At 39.6% G+C, this 20128-nt stretch overlaps 1 protein-coding gene across 1 annotated transcript in view; it reads left to right on the top strand.

Moving 5' to 3' along the window:
- The window catches only part of LOC134669501 (tyrosine-protein kinase CSK), a 63307-nt gene that overhangs the window by 36072 nt on the left and 7107 nt on the right, over window positions 1-20128 (top strand). Inside the window, exons 6-8 of the mRNA XM_063527090.1 lie at window positions 6118-6211; window positions 13673-13819; window positions 14790-14880. Of these exons, the coding sequence (XP_063383160.1) occupies window positions 6118-6211; window positions 13673-13819; window positions 14790-14880 (332 nt within the window). The remainder of the gene's footprint in view (window positions 1-6117; window positions 6212-13672; window positions 13820-14789; window positions 14881-20128) is intronic.

The following is a 20128-nucleotide window of genomic DNA, read 5'->3' on the forward strand; positions in this document are numbered from 1 at the left end:
AGGGACCTTTAATGTCAAATATCTCACTTCCGGTCAAGATTTCGATCGAGCAACCGGCAAATTCGGATTCAGCGGGATCTAATTAGGTTAAAAAACCCGGTTGCCAAAAAGTTATATGCTTTGCCAGTCGAAATAGATTTTATGAAAAATATGACCAGTCTAATTACTATATATGTTCAGAATATTATTTGAATAAACTTAGGATAGGATACTTAGGATAGGAAATAAATGTGTGTTTTTATATCTTTAAACCCAATTACTAAGTAGACTGCACATACATTAAAGTCACATTAAAATTCCATTTTGCGAAATAGAGATTTCAACCTTTAACTTTGCAAAAGTAGATAATTGAAATATTCTAAAAGCAATAAAAATAGATTAGGTTAGATTCGAGCTACAATGACATTAGTTTGGGTTCAAGGCAAGGTTGCAGGGCCTCAACAAGGGAAAAAAGGGGGAGGGACTGTTGGCCTGGCTCAGTGAGCCAGAACTGACCCACTTATCCCTACTACTGCCGTAAGCAGGTAATGAATTCCCAATGTATTAAGTTTAGGTTTAATAAATTATAAATATATTTTATTAATAACATAATAATATACAAATATGTATAAGCATAAAGTAATAAATAAGCCTACAGCTATTAATAATGTCCGTAATCTGTATAATCCCAAAATACGGATCCCTCGTATGTGGATGCTGCTTACATAATCTCGTCTGTCAAGGTGTTTCGGCAGGAAAGGCCTTGGCAGACTTATAAATTCCTGAAATGAGGGTTCATACCTACCGACTAGAATTGGTTTCATGGTGGTATCAGATGGGTTACTGTACGGTAACCGATGGTCATCTTGCTTATAATCTCGTCTGCCAAGGTGTTTCGGCAGGAAAAACCTTGGCAGACTTATATATTTCTAAAATGGGGGTTCATATCTACCAACTATAATTGGTTTCATGGTGGTATCAGATGGGTTAGTGTAGGGTAACCGATGCCGACCTTGCTTACATAATCTCGTCTGCCATGGTGTTACGGCAGGAAAAGCCTTGGCAGACTTATATATTCCTGAAATGAGGGTTCATACCTACCGACTGGAATTGGTTTCATGGCGGTATCAGATGGGTTAGTGTACGGTAACCGATGGTCATCTTGTTTATAATCTCGTCTGCCAAGGTGTTTCGGCAGGAAAAACCTTGGCAGACTTATATATTCCTAAAATGGGGGTTCGTACCTACCGACTGGAATTGGTTTCATGGTGGTATCAGATGGGTTAGTGTAGGGTAACCGATGCCGACCTTGCTTACATAATCTCGTCTGCCAAGGTGTTTCGGCAGGAAAAGCCTTGGCAGACTTATATATTCCTGACATGAGGGTTCATACCTACCGACTGGAATTGGTTTCATGGTGGTATCAGATGGGTTAAATTAGGGGTCCCGCTGGCCACCTTTGAGAGCGTCTGCCAAGCACTTCCGGCAAAAAAAATACTGGCAGACTTCGCTTTTATGTGTCTACATGTAAATTTCTAACTGCTGCCATAACTATTATTTCGGTATCAGATGGGTTAAATCAGCCCCCTTTTTTCGCACCGGAAGTGGCCCTCTTTTTCGTACTTTCGGCAAGTTCCGCCGTGGCAGACTATCGAATTCGGACTTAGCATCACTTTTATGGTTTCCCATTGTGTATTTCATCGTGGTATCAAGTCGGTTAGAAAATTTGCGGCCGGCTCTTCTACTACCTCGTCATTGGCCTCGCCACTCGCACCCATATGTGACTCCAGTGTAGACGTGTGCGCCGCGCCGGCGCGCCGCCGCCGCCGGGCTTTTTGACCACGCCGCCGCCGCCGATAAATGATCGGCGTGAAATCGGCGTGACCTTGAGTGTTGTTAATTAGCTATTTCAAGCTGGTTTTTGGATTATAATATGATTTTTTTGTATTATTTATGTCACTGTTGTCAAATATACGTCAATTATAAATTGAATGAAACTGAATAGCCAGTTGCAGAAACTATTTGACACACCAATTAAAGTAACTGAGTTATCCTAAGTATTCACCGTCAACTGTTAACGAACGAACGAAGACTGCTGCTAGTGCTGCTTGGACTGCTAGAAGAACAAACCCCTCCATTCTTAAAGAGCTCTATATCACCCTGACATCGCCACTCATCTCTTCCCAACATGCCATGGGTTAGTCCTTAGATTCTTCGGACATATTATCCAACGCATGATGTGGAGAAACACATGAGTTTAAGCCGAATGAATGGCAAACGTGCTCGAGTTAGAGCATGTGTGAGATGGTCGAACGTTATGAAATGAAGAGGTCGGCTTGCGGCAGTCTGCACCGTACGAAATGGAGACAAATTACATGTGGTCGAGAGCCTCAGCAATGAGAACACGAGAAAGAAGATACGTCTCAGTAAGCTTGGTGCTTGTAAGACAAAAAAAACATTAAAAAGAAGCCATAGGAGTCCACTATGTCTAGCAAATGTCAAGGATATGTGGAGTTCTGTTTTGTTAAAGTACGTCATTTATAATAGGATAAGCCATGGAAAGCTTGAGAATACGCAGAGTTACAGATAGGATCGGAGGTCATTGGGACCAGGTAACCTCTTAATGCAAGCCAATTAAGTACTAGGGAAATCAAGTGATTATACCTATCCTATATTCATTTACAAACCCTATTATACTCACAGCATATTCAAACTATACGTAGTTTGACTGACCGGCAACCTGCAATGATCAAATTTTCAAGAAAAACAACAAATTAATGACTTTTTTTAAGAAACCTGAAAGTCAATGTCACGCCGATTTCACGCCGAAAACACGCCGCCGCCGCCGATTTTTTGGCAAACGCCGCCGCCGATCATTTTTTAATCGGCGCACACGTCTACTCCAGTGTGATAATAATAGGAAGCCGGATTTTGCCTTGATTGTTAAGCCAAAGTATATCATCAGATCAAAAATCGGCTTTGCGTTTTCAGCATAATTAGTAACCCTATGACTGCTAAAGACGTTCACCGACCTTCATTATTAATATTAATGCTTTCCAGTATAGTTTACTATAGTGTGTTCTATTGGCATAGGAAGATACTTAGGAATACGTCTTTATTGGCAATGGATAAAGTTGTACATTTATTGCCGTAAAGCGACACATACAAACATTTACGTAAAGTACGTAGGCCGTAAAACCGCAATAACCGCCCACTTCACTGGCAGAAAATCTGTTTCTGGTCAGGGCAAAACGTAAAGTTTCAAGTACGCAGCTCGGCCTGTATCGGGCTACAGATCTTATGTTTATGTAACGTAAAAAACATACAAACTAAGTTAACTAAGTTTACAATTGTACCCATAAACATATTTTGACGGCCGGTCTGTCCTAGTGGGTAGTGAGGTAGTGACCCTGCCTGTGAAACCGATGGTCCTGGGTTAGGATCCTAGTAAGAGCATTTATTTGTATGATGACACAGATATTTGTTCCTGATTCATAGTTGTTTTCTATGTATTTAAGTATTTATATATATCGTTGTCTGAGTACAGTCAGCAGCAAAAGTTGCTAGGCGGGTGAGGTATTCAAAATTACCTTGACATGCTCTTATTCTCTTAACAATAAAGTCGCGTCAAGATCATTTTGAACTCCTGGCGCGCTTAGCAACTTCTGCTGCTGACTGTACCCACAACACAAGCCTTCTTGAACTTCTTGTGGGACTTGGTCAATCTGTGTAAGAATGGCCTATAATATTTATTTATTATTTATTTTTCTGCCGTCCGGCCGGAAAGCGACAATAGAGAGTGTAGAAATTTAATAAAAAAAAGTATACATTTAGTCCCATGAAGTGTCACAACGATCACACTTTCCAAGTTTCCACGCCTTGACACGCGCGCATTTCTGCCATAAAACATACAATAGAGTGGTACCGGCAAGAGCTGATACAATGGGAAAAGTAGTCTCAATGACGCGCTTATTGCAGAAAGTGGGAGCCTTTCGAACTTTTCCTCTCCATTCAACATAAGTCGTAAACATAAGAAGGTGACACAATATGAATCAATTATCGGCAATTGTATGTTCAGTTTTTTTTATCATCTCAGATGTTGGAATTACAGTTCCATAGAGCAATTTACTAAGCTTTTGTACTAAAATGACAGATCGGCGGTTGGACATTATATTTGCCGCTCTTCTCCACATTATTATTACTTTTAGATTACATTGCATTCTTTAATAATCCTTTAATGACAATAAATCTCATAAATGTGTGTTATTTAATTATTTTAAATATTTTAATCATAAAAGAAGATATCATGTAACGAAAGCGCTTTCATTTCTCTATCAACTCGGGGTTGACTCCAAGTACCTATATCTAGGTCGGCGGTGTCATTCCAAGTAAACGAATAACCCAGATCTGCAACAGTTCAAGTACAAGTAGCTAACTAGGTATAAGAAATAGTCGCATGCGAGCGGCACATTTCACACACGGCGCTTGCAATGTAATTAACTATTTCAAACCTATTATTACTGAGTGGGTATCGATTAACTATGTACCTCGTTTACCTCGATTTGGTTGTTATTGTAAAGCAAGATTAACGAAAAATGTGACATGTTTCCCTATTTTAAGTGATATTACTTAGAAGAAAAAATAACCCGTCGTTTTCTATGCGAATATAGATAGTTTAATCTAAGAGGCTAGTGGTCGGCATTGACATCCGAAAAGCTTTGAGCTTTCTTGTTTACTCAGGGCCTACCGCGAGCCACGTTCGACGTGTTGCGTCCCTGTCACACTTACGTACCAATTTACAAATGCGACAGAGAGGCAACACGTCGAACATGGTCCCTCTGGTGACGATACCTCAAGTATAGTATCTACGATACTATACCGCCGGGGTCGCTATACCTGTATTACCTGACATCATCATCATAAACCTTTCAGTCTATTGCAGACTATACAAACAGTGTCAGGCAGGGCGACAACATTTTTCATGACTGTATAATAAGCCACATACGGGAGCGGCAACCACGAGCGCAAAACCGACAGGAGTAGTGGGCCCGTGGCGAACAGATGTCGGGCTGATGACGCTTGGCTCGCTTACTTGCGGGTGTCTTAACCTGACAGCGCGACATACCGGGTGTGGCCTGTAACATGAGCAAATAATTAACATAGATTGTATACTCCTCAAACGGTGACACTTTTGTTCAATAACTTTTAAAAATTATGAAGTATTTAGTCCCTATCTTTCATACAAAATAAATATTATATTCAATGGACGCCATCGCCACGCCATATCATTGTGATTGACGTTGCTTGTCACGCCTTAAACATAACAAAATTCGCAATACATTGCAGCTTAGAATAAATTTTAAAGTGTATTGAAAATCAAACCACATGTTATTTTTAAAAGTCGCTGAACAAATGTTGGTCAGTATGCGGAGTACAGCCTACAGTTTAATTTTTTGCTCATATTACAGGCCACACCCGGTAGATAGTTTAATCTAAGAGGCTAGTGGCCGCCATTGACATCCGAAAAGATGTGAGCTTTCTTGTTCACATAGACGTGTTGCGTCCCTGTCACAATTACGTACCAATTTACAAATGCGACAGAGAGGCAACACGTCGAACATGGTCCCTCTGGTGACGATACCTCAAGTATAGTATCTACGATACTATACCGCCGGGGTCGCTATACCTGTATTACCTGACATCATCATCATAAACCTTTCAGTCTATTGCAGACTATACAAACAGTGTCAGGCAGGGCGACAACATTATTTTTTTCATGACTGTATAATAAGTCACATACGGGAGCGGCAACCACGAGCGCAAAACCGACAGGAGTAGTGGGCCCGTGGCGAACAGATGTCGGGCTGATGACGCTTGGCTCGCCTACTTGCGAGTGTCTTAACCTGATGGCTCCTCTACACCGTGGGCCAGCGCCGGCCACTCCAAGGGACGCAGCCATGCGTTAGAATGAGATAGCAATATCACTTGTTCCCTCTAACGCATACATGCGTCCCTTGGAGTGGCCGGCGTTGGCCCATCGTGTAGAGGAGCCCTGACAGTGCGACACATAAAAGGGTGTACGCGAATTTAGCGTTTATGTTTTTGAACATGTTTTCATGTAATGGTGTTATTTTGCAGCGGCAACGAAGGGGCCCAGCGACCTGTTAGTGAGCTCGACGTGCCAGAACCCACCGCCCGTCGCCACCCGACTCACCAACATGACCCAGTACCCGTGAGTACCTTGCACAGACAAAACATCCTCTAGACTGAGCATAGTCTCGCTACCCCCTCTGCCACGCATACAGTAATTTTACTCCATGTTCGAGTCGAAAGTGTCATTGTGTGACGTCCGTGTATTTGAACGGACCATTCACGGCACGGGACTTCGCTCACCTCGTCCCGCGCACCTCCGCATTTTTGGCATCATCAGTTGCATGGAATAATTGCTCAAAACTCGGTCTAGAGGATTCCTAGTCTATGGTACCTTGCTTCTGCTATCGGTTTATAACGATGTATTATATTTGGCCAGTTTCACGGTGACAATTTCATATTAACTTTAAGATAAAACATAAATAACTAGTTCTATAGTGTCATTAAAGGCTGGGACACACTTATCCCACGTACGCAACGTATGCAATGCATTATGACATCTGAACCCTGAAATTTGTATGCTTAGAAACATACTTGTCATGCGTTGCGTATGACAAGTTCATGCGTTGCGTATGACAAGTATGTTTCTAAGCATACAAATTTCAGGGTTCAGATGTCATAATGCATTGCATACGTTGCGTACGTGGGATAAGTGTGTCCCTCGCCTTAGAAACTGGGTTTTTTTAACAAACATCTGTTAGGGTGACAGAAGGTATCGATCATGTTAGATGCATGGATGGTATGGCGCGATATGTATTAAATAAATAACAACAACGTCAACAACACAATCGCAGTAGGCATATTATTCGGATACCCCTCGTCAATAATCCTAATATGGTCATTAGAGCACAGTGGCGGGACTTCCATACAAGCCCAAAAGCCGGGCTTGCCCTAAGGCAACTAATTGCCTTACCGAAATTACGTAGTGATAAGATCAATAAAGATTATTTTGAAAATCGCGCGCCAAACGAACCCGTATTATTAAATTCAAGCCACAGCGGCCTCGAACCGCGGCACGAGCGTGTTGCAAAATTATGCCGCGGCGTGGCGCCTCGTCCGCGCGAACTAAATCAGGCGGAGGATGTTCTAGCTATCCTGCTCGAACTCGCACTCGTTGGCTTGCAACCGTGCTTGCTTTTTCGTCCCGCTCTGAGCACTATCAGCCTACAAACCGTCAAAGAACGATGTAACTATTTGTTGGTATGTATAGCAATTTTATAAGACGATTTATGCTTGGATTTTGTGTGAAGTTAGCTGCATAAGTTCGCACAGCGCGCGTTCGCGTTTACTTCAAGTGTATTATTATTTAGTTGAGCCGAGTCAGTGGTCGAGTCGAAAGTAATGAAAGTTTGTTTATGTGAATTTGATTAAATAGTGAATGTGAATTTGTTCATTGTTGTGGCGCTTAGTTTAATAAGTGTTAACAATGGATCAAGAAGTGGTTCCTTGTGACGGTTTGAAATGCGTCCACGTTTTAGTCAACCAAAACAAGGTAAAGTCTTTGACCTTTGTCGAAAAACGGGACCTAATTTCCGCGGCAAAACCAACACCCGACTTGTGTATTTCTCAGTCAAGTCGCGTAAGAGAAATGTCTGTAGGGCCGTCTACAAAACTCATTGAATTGTTGGTTGTTCCCATACAAATAAGATGTATTGCTGGTGTTGCATATTTTTTTCGAACCATATTAACGTTTGGAATACTTCTGGCTATAACGATTTAAATAATTTATCTGGAGCAATAAAGAGGCACATGAATTCCGGTCAAACATATGTGTGCAGTGATTTCTTTTAGCAATTTTGGGAAACAAAGGATCGAGGCCTCTTTGTCGCGACAATTATCAGAAGAAATATCAAAACATAACATGCGTGTTGACAACAATTGTAGTGTTTTTCAGAGGTTAGTCGATATTGTGTGCCATTTAGCACAGCAAGAACTTCCTTTTAGAGGACACGATGAGTCAAACACTTCATTAAATAGGGGCAATTTTTTGGAACTTGTATCGTTGCTATTAAAATATGACGGCGTTCTAGAAAAACATGTTCAAAGCGACAAACCAAGCTCGAGCTATTTGTCTAACAAAATACAAAATGACATTATTCATTCCGTAGCAGACGTGCGCTATGATTAGCTCGCCTCGTCACGCTAGCAGATGCATTTGACCCCGAAGAGTGAAGATTGGACAGTTATTACGAAAACATATCTTTCGGCTTGCCCTACTCCAAAACCCTAGGCACGCTACTGTTAGAGCACCAGGAAAGGATGATTAAATTACATATCTACTGTGCACGCAACGCACGATCATTATCCTTAAGGGCGCTACTCTGCGGTTAATAGCTATGATATTGATAGTGTTGAATTTCTAGTACCTATTTTTGTCATGTCACCACTTCTTGGTATGATTTTTCTGTATGGACATTTCTAGAGCTCATACGTAGCACTGGTCCGACCATGCCAAGTACTACGTATGGAGCTGATAGGGATGTGTATGCATTCTTACTGCCAAGTTTGTGCAAAGATAACATGGTCAGGCTCTAGCAAACATACTGAAACGGTAGATCAAATGTTATTGGGATAGAAGTTTGCCCTAGGCTAGGCTAGTAAGTACTGTTTGTCGGGTTCATAGTTAAGTCGAATCAGGAAACCTTAAGTGACTCACTACAATGTCGACAGAGCTAAAATTACTCCAACCAAAAGGAAAAATATAACACAATATATACATACATATATAGCATATCATAATATATGTCAATTGGTTAGTATAGCATTCGCTTTAATCGGAAACACTTGTCGTTCATACATTTGTTAGATTGTTATGAAGTGTCTAGTTAATACAAATTACTATTAAGAATGCCATTAATAAATAAATCCGTGCCAAACGCGACTTTTTAAAATTGGCGAATATTATTTTGAATTTTAAAGAAGAGCTTTATAAGGCAGAGGGAATATATTTCCCACCTGATTTTGCACTTTATTTCAAAGTAATAGGGTTCAATTTTGCATAATTTCTGGCACCCTTATGCCTGATAAAGGGTTAAATATACAATCACATACCTATTGAGTGTTGCCACGGAGTTTTCCGCGAACAAGCGGATTTACTGTTGAAAAGCCTCGACACAACACTAAGCGTCGTCACAGATATTTATTTGGAAGAAACAACGAAAAATCAGCCTGTGAAAGAAGGTCTTCAAGGCATAGCATCCCTTGCTGAACCATCGCTGACTGGAGATCAACCATCAGCTGGCACCGAACTATCTGTTTCAATTACTTCAGCAGTCTCTAACGACTCCCTGACAAGCTCTGAATCTATCTACGTTTTACTAGAACCTCCTGGGTTTACAAATTCTACGCCTATGAAACATGATGAAAGCAAGGTTGCGAAACCTGCATCCGCGAATGTGCCCAATGCGCCTTCAAAATCACCTGTACCCGTAAAGCGAGAGTCCCCAGAAGCCCCCTGTGTCCACGAAACATTCGGCTGTAAAGTACCCTGTATTTGTGAAACGACCAATCTTAAAATCTCCGGTCACCGTGAAACCATCCGTGTCAAAATCGACTGCGCTCATCAGAGCCCCTGAACCTGTGCCCTCCAAACCGCATATATCTGCAAAACAATCTGCCTTAAAACCGCCGGTACCCAAGACGACCTTCCATAAAACCGCCATTGCCGCCCAAAAGTGCGGTACCTAAACCGATTATTCCCATAAAATCTGCAACCTTAACGACTCCGACGAAACGTGATGTGCCCGCTAATTCGCCTCATATGTCTCGTTCTCTTCAAAATCTAAAAAGCCGTAAATCAACTACTCATGCACCAGCTCTGCATGTTAAACCGCATAACTCATATCAAAACCTGAACACACATAGAACAAGTAAAAAAACTTCGACTATAATCCGTAAAACTAATCCTAAAGCAACTTCAGACAACATTCGTCATACTCCAGTACTACCTCCGAAACCTATTACGTAAACAAATTCTAATCACGCTAGAATAAACTCTCTTCAAAATCTAAGCCGTAAGTAAAAAATCTCCGACTGCAGTCAGTTTATCTAGTTCTGGAGTAACTTCAGGCACCACTGACCAGACCCCGGCAGTACCTCGTGCTAGAGTTAATTCTATTCAAAATTTAAGCTGTAAGCCAAGTAAAAAATCTCTGACTGCACTCCGTGTACTTAGTCCTAGAGTGACTTCAGACACCAATGATCATACACCGGCATTTACCCCGAAACCGGCGCTCACTAATTCTACGGACGCTTACTATGTTCAAAATCTAAGAACACCAAATCCTAGTGAAAAATCTACGACTACAATCCGTGAACGTAGTGCTGGAGTAACTTCTGAATCCATTGGCCTTCCCATAGACCTTGATGTGCCCGCTGAATCGTCTCGTTCATTATTTAACGGGTTGGCTTAAAGTAATGAGAATTTTCGTTTGCGGAAATATTAAAAAAAAGACAATAGCTATGGGTTTTCGAAATTTTACAATGACAAACAAGAGCATATTTTAAATTACAAGAAAACATTATATATACAATAAACGTCTCCCACATCCGATTTCTCATAACGGTATTCAAACCCTCTGCGTCATGCTTTGGACAACGTTTTATTAACATTACATAACCGTTTTATTGCCGTTAATTTTAATTATTTCGGCATATTAGCTTGTTATCTATATCATGCCATCATTCACAATTGCTAACTGACTAAAAATTTTCATGAAATCTGCAATTGATTGATATTTTGAGAAAATTGTTTATGTATCATATTTTGGTAAAATGTATGCAATGACGTTTTTAACTGGTTTTAGGCTCTCGCGGAAAAACGACTAAACGTTTCCAACCCTAGAATATCCCCAAGACTTAAATCAATCGAAGAATTTTGGCAAATATTATATACTCTGATATGTATATTGCGATAGTAGGCAAAATATTATAGAATAAAATAAATTTTACCGTGTAATTACAAAACGATCAGTCAGAGAGTACTTGGTAGTTTGTCCAAAGTGAAAAGCAAACGGTCAGAAGCATGTTAAGTAAACTAACACAAGGGAGGCCAATTACTTCATTATTGAATTTGGTTCTAATGTTGGATATTGCATAGTTCTTCAATATAACATCCAGAAATCCATGGCCATTGTCTTTTTGTTTTTATGTCCGAAAACAAAAATTCTCATTACTTTAAGCCAACCCGTTAATCCGCTTCCGAGTCGACTTAATTCAAGCGAGAAAGCTTCAACTGCTAGTTAAGTGGATTCAGACACTATTGGCCTCAAATCGATTTGAGTCGCTTAACTTCAAACTCTGGTAAATCCATCTGTCAGATTATGCGATTTTGGTAGTAAGAAAACGTAATAGGGTAGATATTTGCTGAGAGGGTCCAATGGATTTACCCGAGTTTGAAGTTAAGCGACACATTTGTGCGTTCAACTCGCTACAAAATCTCAGCACACGTAAATCAAGTGAAAATGCTATAGCAATCCATGAAAGTCCTGGGAAGACTTCAGACATCAGTACACGTCCACCTCTCCCGCTACCTCGATGCATCAGCCCTTTGGTCTACCGCCTAGTGAGGTTTTTTGATGACCGAACGCCAGAAAAAGAGTGCCTGTATATCTTCATACCATAACACGCACCACGTCGTTATGGTAGGTTTCTTATCAATTGAGACATTACACTTTAAGATAGGTATGTACTTATATTTTGTTTACTAATACGGTTAGTCGAGTTATCTGTCTGGATAGTTAGGTCAATGGGTTTAGTTGTCCTCGATAAATGTCTATGTGTGAAACCGATAACTACAACGTCTTATTAATGTGTATGTAGTTAATTTATGATAACTTATCTAACTTAGGGCCACTTGCACCATCCCACTAACCCGGGGTTAACCGGTTAAGCCTGGAGTTACCATGGTTACCAGTACAATATGACACTGGGTTAACGGTTTAACCGGTTAACTCCGAGTTAGTGGGATGGTGCAAGTGGCGCTTACTAAACTTAACCTATGTTTGACTTTTATTAATATGGTTAATACATATTATGAATAAACTGCCTAAACTCATCCGAACTGGGGCCCGTTTCATATACGCTTATAACTTGTAACAAAAGTGTAAAACTCTTTCTTATAGAAGGATTTTAAAAGGTAAATTCCGCTAGTGTTGCCAGCTTTAACTAAATTGACAGTTCTTAAATTTCAAAATATAATCTCGCTGACGTGTCCTTATCTATGTAATTGGCACTCCAACGGCGTTCTGGCACTTAACATGACAGGGCGCTATCGCTAATCTAAATGATACCCATTCATATCGGGCAGTAGTGAAGGATGTCGAGCGACATAAGCCGGTGCTTCAACCAGCCCCACCCAGTGATTCTCTTCATACCGCCGGTCGCGTACAACCAACTAGAGTAAATATTAACACATACTTACACCTAATAGCTTACGTGTTTGTTACTTCACCGTTTTACCGGCTCGATGCGCTTCGATTGAAACGATGAAATCGTTGATCTGTTCCTATTTAGCAAAAAGCGGTTACAACTGTGTTGCATGTTCTATATCTGAGGTACGTTTTCTTTTAATTAGAAATCGTTTTCGTCGGAACGAGGATCATTATCGGAGCGATAAAAAAGGTAATAGGATGGTTCCAGCAAAATCTAGGAATGCGCGAGTGCAGACAATCAGACATCGTTAACAATCCATCGTTATAAATTCTAACGAAGCACAATAAATATTATTTCGCTAATAATGCCGTAAGCGAACAGATAAATGACTATACGTTAGGAATGAATGAATGTTTATTTGCATCAAACAAGCGTTACTTAAAGTTAGCAAATAGGTAAAGCGTTAACGAAGTTAATAATGTGACAATTCCTTACAATGATTATATATTTTTAAATAAAATGTAACTTTAATACTTATTTGAAAGACATAGCATCCTCGGGCTGATTTGATCGATAACAATCTACATGTTTTACAATAACAAAATTGGATTTATAATAAATGTAATCAGATGAACTATTAAAGTACATTAGTACACTGATATCTTAATCCGAATTAGCATTAGCAGCTTATCAATAACTTCATTAGCGTAGTCCTTTATATCATTTTGTAAAAAGTTTGTTGATTTTGTAATGTACCTATTTTTGGTTAGAAACCGATTGTATCCAGGAATGTGGTTGGCCGGTCGAAGCCTTTTAGATATGGTGCCAGCACCAGGCTTTTTCTGTGAATCCTACTACGAATAGTTTTAAATGCTTGTTTTTTTTTAATATATGATAATATGTGATTTATAAAATTTAATTAAAAATACCTATTTTTTTTTATTTATTAGTCAAATAAGTAACACAGCATTACAGTAAAACCAAGGCACTGTGAAACTACAATTAAAATATAATACAAAGAAACTACAAATAAACACCAAAGACAAATTAAACATTACGACGTAACAGCGTACATGCATGGCTATGTGATGTTAGTGGTCAATGTGTATACCTATTGATTTGTCCTTTATATTGTATTTGTGTTATATTGAGGTGTTATGTTTCCCGGCAGCTGGCACCACGGCGCCATCTCTCGAGAGCGCGCGGAGGCGCTGCTGTCGAGCTCGCCGGACGGCGTGTTCCTGGTGCGCGAGAGCACCAACTTCCCCGGCGACCACACGCTCTGCGTGCGCTTCCGCGGCCGCGTCGAGCACTACCGGTCAGTCTCTACTCTGCCGTGGTCACGCCTAACTCCGTTAACTCGAGTTACATGAGTTACGGATAACCAGTCTAAATCGTCTTAAAAACCATTCAAGATATATCTTTTAAAAGAAACTTTTGAAAATATTCATTATTTACTGGGAAAAGCATATGACTAACTCATGTAACTTCATTTTTTTGCCGATGGAGTCAGGCACAACTCAGTTAACTTGAGTTGCATGACTGACACAACCAAAAAATCACCACCGTTTCTTAAGTTGCCTGAGTTAGGCATGACTGGCCGAGCGCTTGGTTTATACGACAATAATATGTATTAGTCAAGTAATACGTGTCACGTTTGATCACGCGTATGTCATGTAACTTGACTTACATGACTTCGTGTGACCAATATAGTATGGAAGAGTTGATCATGCGGAACTATTTAATTCGAATAAAATGGATCATGCGGAACCATTTAATTCGAATAAAATGAAAACTATTCAATTATGCGAAAAAAATAAATTAAAGGGCCTATTCTGTGACCATATTTCCTACATGTAGATTAGAAAATGTAAAAAAAACTACGATGAACCGTCAACGATAACAGCATTTGAATCTTTAAAACTTTAAACGTAATTATCTCGAAAGTCAACTTTTAAAGTTACATGAGATGCGCGTGCAGCACGGCAGTACTGTACCTACACTATACATATAAGTTCACTCTTACCCTCTTATTCATAAAACTTCACGGACCTGCGTTTTTCGAAGTCTTCGAACGGCAAAGCAGAAAGAGATAGGAACCACCATAGAAATAAAGAGTCGTTCATTGTCTTCTCCAAATTGTCAAAGACTGGTATAAATGGTAATAACTACCAAAAGAGTGACATAATGTGGTTATACCGAGCATTTAGAAAGCTGGCATACAAAATGACTCGTTTTCATTGCTCGCGAGTATTGTCATGTATTGAACGATGTGTTATTATCCGCAGTGTAAAATGGGCGACGGTGCCGGACAGTCAAACGCAAAGGCTCACCATCGACGACGAAGAGTTCTTCGACAACATGACTGATTTAATACACGTGAGTATTAACACATTATGTATTTTAATCTCGTATTTATTAATACACTGATGAAATAAAGGTTCGTCTAGATATAAACGCCTGTTTGTAAAAGGCGCTCTAACTTCTCGTATGGATTACGATGTCCAGCAAGCGATTCAGGAATGACATTTTCACTAGATGCGGGTTTAGCCAAGATGACAATCGTTCGCAGAGAAACGAAACGCTTATCTGTGAATCCCACTCATATGGAAGAGTAATAATCATAATCATATCATAATCGTTTATTGCCAACCATGGTACATATGTTGTTACAGATTATTGAAGTGTCACATGGACCCTGACAGGGCATAGCACGTATTCTTAAAAATAGTTCTTAAAGCTAGGTAGTTCTTAAAACTAATGCAATGGGGCGATAACAATTTTGCCATTATAGATGTTGATCTTCCAGGAACTCTGCAACAGAGTAGTATGCTTTCTGAATTAAAAGCGTTTTTAACTTTGTAGAAAATAAGTTGTTGGTTGTGATATTTCGTATATTTATCGGTATTTGGTTATATATTATTATTGAGCTGTAATATGGGCCTTTTTTGTATATATTTAGTATCGGTTCTGGCGGGATGAGTTTATCATTCCGACGAACGCTATTATAGAATTTAAATAAATGGAGGTTGTTTCTGACAAAAGTGGCTATTTCTAGGATATATAAAGAGGGTAAAGTTAAAATTTTGAAGTTTATGTAGTGTGGTTTGCAGCTAACGATTTGTGGTATGTTTGCAAGTATGCGGATACATTTTTTCTGCATTAAAAATATGTCATGTGCGTCAGTGCTATTTCCCCATAGCATGACACCATAGCGTAACCAAGCTTGGGCGTATGCGTGATAAGCAGAGAGAGCACATTCTATATGAGTGTTGGCCTTTAGTATGCTTAATGCAAAGAGGAAAGAGGATAGTTTCGTTTTGACTTTGGCTACATGATTTTTCCAGTCAAGGTGTGAATCGATTGTGAATCCGAGTAAGGTGGCGTCTGTCTTTTCGTTGATTTTGATCTCCTGTAGCAGTGGTTTTAAGTCGATAGAACTTTTTTGGTATGGTCTAAATTGTATTATGTGTGTTTTATTCGTATTTATTATTAGGTTATGGTCTTGTAGCCATTCGGAGAATCTACTAAATGTTTCTTTAATGACGGTGAAATTGTTAGAGTTATTGGGATGGCTAAACAGCAGCGAAATGTCGTCAGCGAATAGTACACACTTTTGGTTGGTAATCTTAGGGAGGTCATTAATGTACACTAAAAATAGCACACATCCCAAGACGCTTCCCTGTGGGATGGAGCTGTTGACAGTTACCGTTTTTGATCGCGACGTTTGCAGTAGTTGTCCGGAGTCTTCCTGGAGGTGTTTAATTTCCACGCACTGTTTTCTATCTTTCAGGTAAGATTTAATCCAATTGTAAGCGTTTCCGCGGATACCAATTGCGTACAGCTTATTTAATAAGATTGGATGCGAGACTCTGTCGTAAGCTTTTGACATGTCCAACATTAACCCGATAGCGTAATTTCTATTTTTGAGACAATCTAGTATGTTTTGAATATAGTTGTATACAGCTAATGTGGTGGAGTGTTTCTTACGGAAGCCAAACTGATTTTTGTCTAGAAGTTGAAATTTCTCTAAGAAAGAGTAAATACGGTCGGCCATGCATTTTTCATATATTTTAGAGAGTGTGGGTAGGAGGGCTATTGGTCTGTAGTCTGAGAGGTTATTTTGTTTCCCCCCTTTTTTAAGTATTGGCTTGACAATTGCAATTTTCAGTTTGTCCGGGAAACAACAGTTATCAAAAGACTGGTTTATGAGTGTCGTAATAGGTGGTGCTAGTTCGTCACTGCAGGCTTTAATTAGGACGCTGGGGATTTCATCTATTCCGCTCGTGTATTTATTCGGAAAGTTCTTGATGATTTTCTTTACCTCAAGTTCCGTGACAGGTTGGAGATAAATAGAGTTTACAGAAGGGGCGGGACTCGGGCGGCCCCGAGGTTCACGTGCACTTATGCCTGATGGCTGCCCGACTGAGGTAAAGTGGTCGCTGAAGGCGTCTGCTACCAATTGCGGGCACTTAACTGTGGTATCTTGGTATTTTAGCTCTATGTTTTTAAATTGTTTATGTGTGTTTTTACCCGTTATGTTCTTGACGATTTGCCACATGGTTTTAGTTTTGTTAGTGGATTTTTTCATTTCCTTTATGTAATTTAGACGCTTTGATTGTTTTATGATTTTTTGCAGTAATTTAGAATATTTCTTGAAATGGTTTTTTAATATTTTGTCTTTTGTATGGTTTACTAATGTTTTTAACATTCTTTTGTGCTGACATGATATTTTTATACCTGTGGTAAGCCACGGCTTGTTATGTGTTTTTCTTACTATTGAGCGCTTGAGCGGCATACATTTATTAAGTAATTTAGACAAGATATAATGGAAAATATTGTAGTTAGCGTTAACGTCGTTGTATTTTGTCAGCTCTTGATTCCAGTCAATCTCGTGTAAAGCTGTTTTAAAGCTTGTTATGGTATTATTATTAAACGTCCTTCTAAGAGTGTAAGTATTGATTGTCGGGTTGCTGTTTAGCTCAAAGTTGTATATTAGGCATTTGTGGTCTGAGAGTCCCTGGTCTTCAACAGTTACATCAATGTTCTTGTGATTTGTGAATATGAAATCGATACAGGTTGCGGTGTTATGCGTTACCCTGGTCGGTACGTCTACGATTTGATGGAGGTTGTGCTCAAGCATAGTATTAATAAGCCTTACGTAATTTGACGAATTTTGAAATTTGTTAATATTAAAGTCGCCTGCAATAATAATATGCTTGTCACTCTTAGCTCTCAATTTATTTAACAATATTTCCAATGTGGCAAAAAATATGTCTAGATCTCTATCTGGTCTATATACAGTTATTAATATAATGTTAGGCTTAATTTCTATTCCGCAACATTCTATAACACACTCTGTAGATATATTTGTACACTCCGGTAGGTCTTTGTATTGGAGACCTTCTTTTAATAGAATAGCGGTGCCGCCTCCCTTATGTACGCTGCGGCTGAAGTTGGCTGCGAGAGTGTAGCCCTCTATGTGCAGTAGTTCTATAATTTCCTTTTTGAACCAAGTTTCTGTGAGACATAGAGCTTGATGTTGTTTTCCTTGCAAGTAGCTTTCTAATAAATTCGTTTTATTTCTCAGGCTTTGCATATTTTGTATAAATATACTAAATTTATTTACGAAATAAATAATTTGAGTTTTTGTTTTCAGGTTGATTTTCATAATATGTGGTGGTTCGCGATGTTGTGGCTGGTACTGGAGTGTTTGATACGTTGGTGACAGTGTATTTTTGCGAGTTTTGTTCTAATATGTTATTCATTTCCTCAGAGTTTCCCTGTGGTGCTGCAGGGCTGCTATGTAAGGTGGATTCGTTCTGCCCGTCGTCGTGAGTTGATGCTGTCTTTTGGTCGCTCGCCGTGTTACCGCTTTGCGAGCTAGCAGTTGAAGCTGTGTCCATTATAATGGTGGCTTGGGCGGATGGGACTGGGGGAATGACTTCGCCACCGTTAACGTACAGTCGATTGTTACGTATGATTGCATAGTCTCCTTTATTACGTGATTCACGTAGTATCTTTATAAGTTGGTGTCTTCTTTGTAATGCTTCCTTGTTTAGATAATCCGACACCGCGTATCCACAGTTTTTAAAGCATATAGCGTTTTCTAAAATGTATTTTTTGATGCGCTTATTTATGAGTTCTATAGCAATGGGGCGATTACGTGACTTCCCTATCCTCCCCAATCGCGTTGCTGATTCGATGAAGCCGCCAATTTCAATGTTTAATAAGTCAGCGAACATTTCATTAATGCGAGGATATAGGTCCGCTTCTACCTCACCGTTATATTCGTCTAAGCCGTGCAAGACTATAATTTTTTTGTCGTTTGGAGTGTTTGGGCTCCCCATACTTTCGATGCGGCATTGAAGCTCTCGTAGGCTGGACGCTAGCTGCTCGTTATCTTTCTCTAAACTAATTATTTTTTCATTGGTGGTTTTGAGCTGTTTTTCCAATTTTAGTTGCTGGTTTTCTACTGCCCCGGTTCGTTGTATGAATTCCTGTTTTAGGTTATTGATAGATTGGGTAATTTCGATATGTATTAGTTGTTCCATATTAGCCATGATAGTTTTGTTGTTTTTTTCTAGTTTTTTGTCCAGGAGGTCGCTAATTTGTTCCAGGGTGACGCTTGACGAGCAACCCCTCTGCTGGATGTGTACCGTGTCATCGGGTATGCTATGGTTGTTATCCATTAGATCCTCGACTGACATGCGTGTTTCGTCTAAGAGAGTGTTGTCATATCGTTTACCAACCGGAGTCTCGTCGTTTCTCCGTCTATAAGTTATATTTGTACAAGAGTCACAGCGCCAACCGCGTTTTAATTCGTGGCCCTTTTCTCTAAAATACGCCGTTGTTATGTTAAGGCATAAGTAGTGGTAGGCAGTATTACATGCTGTGCATGCTAAAAGTTCAGAAATATTGTTTATTACTAGGGTACATCCGTGACAAATCATTTTAACGTGAAGTATTTTGTGTTCCAATGGAGTCCTAAAATGTGCTATTGAAGGATATTGGCGCCCTCTCTTTGTCGTAGCGTGCGTGCTGTCCTGTTTGAGTGATTTGCGGAGTTCTTTTGGCGATCGATCCGTGTAGGGAGTTCTTTAGTATTCTGATAGATGGCGCAGTCTGTTATAATTTTGGTTGTTAATTAATTGCTCAATAGATGGCGGTTGTTCCTACAGTTTGTTTGAGTTCAGCTTAAATACGCTCCGTTGTCTGTGACGGTGTGGCAACACTGGGTAGTTTCCTTAAGGTTGGTAGTAGTGGATATACGTCAACTGTCAATGTAGCTTCCAATAGCGTTGAGAACATCTATTGTACCGTTATCTTGCTTGAGAGATTATTATCTGTTATTTTCCGTTTAGTATTTAAAATATGTGGTCTTTTAAAGTATAACGACAAGTTTAATGTCTCACCCTTGTGTTTATAGTTGTTTGTGAGCTTCAGAATCAGTGACGGAGTGTTGCAATTTGAAGTATGTTTCTTAGTTATGTTTCGTGATGCACTTTGACTGATTTCACACTTGTTTTACAATATATTGAAATTAAAATAATGCAGCGATCTCTCTATACGTGTTTACATGGCTAGGGTTGCCATATCTCCTCCCAATAGATATACAATAGCGTTT

This window comes from Cydia fagiglandana, chromosome 12 (genome assembly GCF_963556715.1).
Source record: "Cydia fagiglandana chromosome 12, ilCydFagi1.1, whole genome shotgun sequence".
In the NCBI taxonomy this organism is placed as follows: Eukaryota; Metazoa; Arthropoda; class Insecta; order Lepidoptera; family Tortricidae; genus Cydia; species Cydia fagiglandana.